This window comes from Cyprinodon variegatus, unplaced genomic scaffold, assembly GCF_000732505.1.
Source record: "Cyprinodon variegatus isolate N-32 unplaced genomic scaffold, C_variegatus-1.0 Scaffold1181, whole genome shotgun sequence".
NCBI lineage: Eukaryota > Metazoa > Chordata > Actinopteri > Cyprinodontiformes > Cyprinodontidae > Cyprinodon > Cyprinodon variegatus.
This window is the reverse complement of record NW_015151634.1, coordinates 205,099-207,713: the sequence shown is the minus strand read 5'-3', so window position 1 is coordinate 207,713 and position 2,615 is coordinate 205,099. Positions and strand designations below refer to the sequence as shown.

At 39.0% G+C, this 2,615-nt stretch overlaps 1 protein-coding gene across 1 annotated transcript in view; it reads right to left on the bottom strand.

Moving 5' to 3' along the window:
* Nucleotides 1-2,615, bottom strand: part of LOC107101977 (anoctamin-5-like) — a gene marked incomplete at its 3' end in the record, with an annotated part of 33,178 nt that overhangs the window by 19,477 nt on the left and 11,086 nt on the right. Inside the window, exon 2 of the mRNA XM_015401080.1 lies at nt 1,699-1,760. Within this exon, the coding sequence (XP_015256566.1) occupies nt 1,699-1,760 (62 nt within the window). The remainder of the gene's footprint in view (nt 1-1,698; nt 1,761-2,615) is intronic.

The window sequence follows — 2,615 nt, the reverse complement described above, 5'->3', positions numbered from 1 at the left end:
CTCAAAGACCACATGGGGGGCCCTCTTCGTCTTCTGAAAGTTAAGTTTAATTTTTTTTTTATTCTGTTGCTCTTCTTTTTAATCATTTATGTATTATTTCATCATGTTCACTATTTCATCATTTTTCACTGGTTTCAAAATGACAATATTAAAAAGAAAGTTAGAAATGAATAAAAGAATAAAATAAGAATAAAAATGAGTTTTAATGGATGAGATTTACTGCAGGTGAACACTGATCCCTCCAGTTCATAGGTCAGTATTGGTAGTCCTTCCTATGACTCGGTAGGCATGAAGTAGCCCTCAGCCTTTAAAAGGTTGGTGACCCCTGATCTAGATGATAAGTAGGGGAGAAATCCCTAATTAAAGTTCCAGTGCTAATTCTATTTAAACACAACCTTTGACCTTAAACAAATCAGAGGCCATCAGAGGTTAAGATCCTGAATCATTTATTCTCCAGCTTCTTGTTCAGATTTCACTGTAGCTGCAGAAAATTCTGACTATTGATATTGATCAGGAATATATATATATTGATATTTTTTTATTGGTCTGTGAACAGATCCTCAGAGCTGAGGTGTTACCATGCACCGCCTGGCTGCTTTCGGTTACTGTTCTGCCTGCCTGACCTCTTAGTTTGGGCGGGTGGACGCGTCCTGTCAGGGTCTTTCCATTTTTAGATGCTACAGACTGTGAGGAGCTCAGGGAGGTTTATTCCTTAACGCTGCTGTAAAAATCCTCTCTGGTCTGTCTGCTGTCTTCCTTGTTCTGCTAATTGTTCTCCAACCAACATCTGAGGCTTTTATAACAGCTGGATTTATACCAGGGTTCAATTATATACAATGATAGACTGTGTTTGTTGGTAAAGAGACCTTTTTAAGGCAGTTGGTAGAAATTTAATAGGATATTAAAGGAGCTGAACACACATGCAGATCACATCTTTAGAGGTTTATAGAGAACTAAGGCGACCCCAGAATATATAAATATTGGAGTATTTCCTTAGTTTGTTTCTTTTTTTTAATCATTTATTACAGGTGTCTTCAACGTTTTCCAGGCCAAGGACCCCAAACTGATGGTGAGATGGAGCGGGGACCCCCTGATTAGATATATTGTTTGAAATAGTGTTCTATCAAACTGGTCCTATAGTCACTCTATTACAGATGGAGTAATGTAACTAAAGTAATCCCTCCCTGGGATTATTAAAGTATTTCTGATTTGTATTCCTCGTTGATGGGACAGGTGTGAATGAAATGATGATGAATTCATGTTGATTTCATTTTAATGTGTATTTAAAGACATTTTAATTAGTGGAAAAAATTGCAGGGGGGAATTTATATATAAATATTAAAAAAAAAGTAAAAAAAAAACAAAATTTTGTCGACCCCCATGCAGTACCTCTGTGGACCCCCTAGGGGTCGCGGACCTCCTGTTGAAGACCTTTGATTTATTATTTTCCTTCCAGTTCCGTTAATGTGATCCTTTGTGTTGGGAAGTCAAATTAAATGCTAAAACTAAAACAAAGTTTGCAGTTCTGACATGAGAATATATAAAAAAAATGTGTATTCAAATCAAAATGTTTCAGGTGTTTATATAAATGCATGTCCCACTCCATCTACTTTAACAGTTTGATAAAAAAAATGTAATAAAGTGGCATTATGGAGGAAATAAATGAGTCTTCCAGCTGATCAGAGAGCAGGTGTTTACCTCTGACTGCTGCAGGGATCCTGCACTGGATGAGGCCTGTTGGTGATAGACATTAACATCATCTGCAAGACAAAAAGAGAGCAGACAAAAAATGAGCCTGGAGCTACAACCGTCAGCTGGACCATAAGAGCAGCTGAGAGCACCGACTGTCAGCGTTCTGCTCTATATTTGGACAGTAGGTTAGGGCAGCGGTCTCTCTCTCGAGGTGCACAATGGGGCCCTGCTAGATCGCCCTGACAGCAGAAGCTAAAGCATGCTATTATGATTCAGCAGCAACAGGAGTGACTTCAGAAAACAAGAATGAGACGTCTGCAAACCCTCCTCTGGCCTGGTTAAAAATAGCAGGAGGACACGTGATGAAACTGAGTAATTACTCCGACTGTCTTCCCCTTTTTGGCCTTCCCTCACTGCTTTACACAGGACGGTGCCATTCTTCTGGATGGATTCTGAGAAAGGATTTACATAAGCAAATATCTAATGGGGCAGAAGGACGAGGAAAAAGAAGCAAACAAGGAGTCTGTAGTGCCTAAAAAGATCAAAGCTAAGGATCCACACAAAAAAACGAAGTAAAAACATAATTCCTAATTGTTGGTTTCTGAGTTTCTATGACTCAATATAGTATATTATTTTAGAGTATATAAAATAATATCAGCTAGTTTCTGATTGGCCCCCTGCCCTGGCGTTGTGGCGTGGAATAACATAACGCAGACCACGATTCAAAAATATCTGCAACAAGCTCTCTGCTACACAAAGGAGAACCAGGCCTTTAGCCTCACAGTACTAACTTTAGTTTGAGACAAAGAGTTAAACCACAGATCCACACTTAGAACTAATAATACCGTATTTTCACGACTATAAGGTGCATATAAACGACTTTTTTTCCCTCAAAATGTGCGGTGCGCCCTATAGTGCGGTGC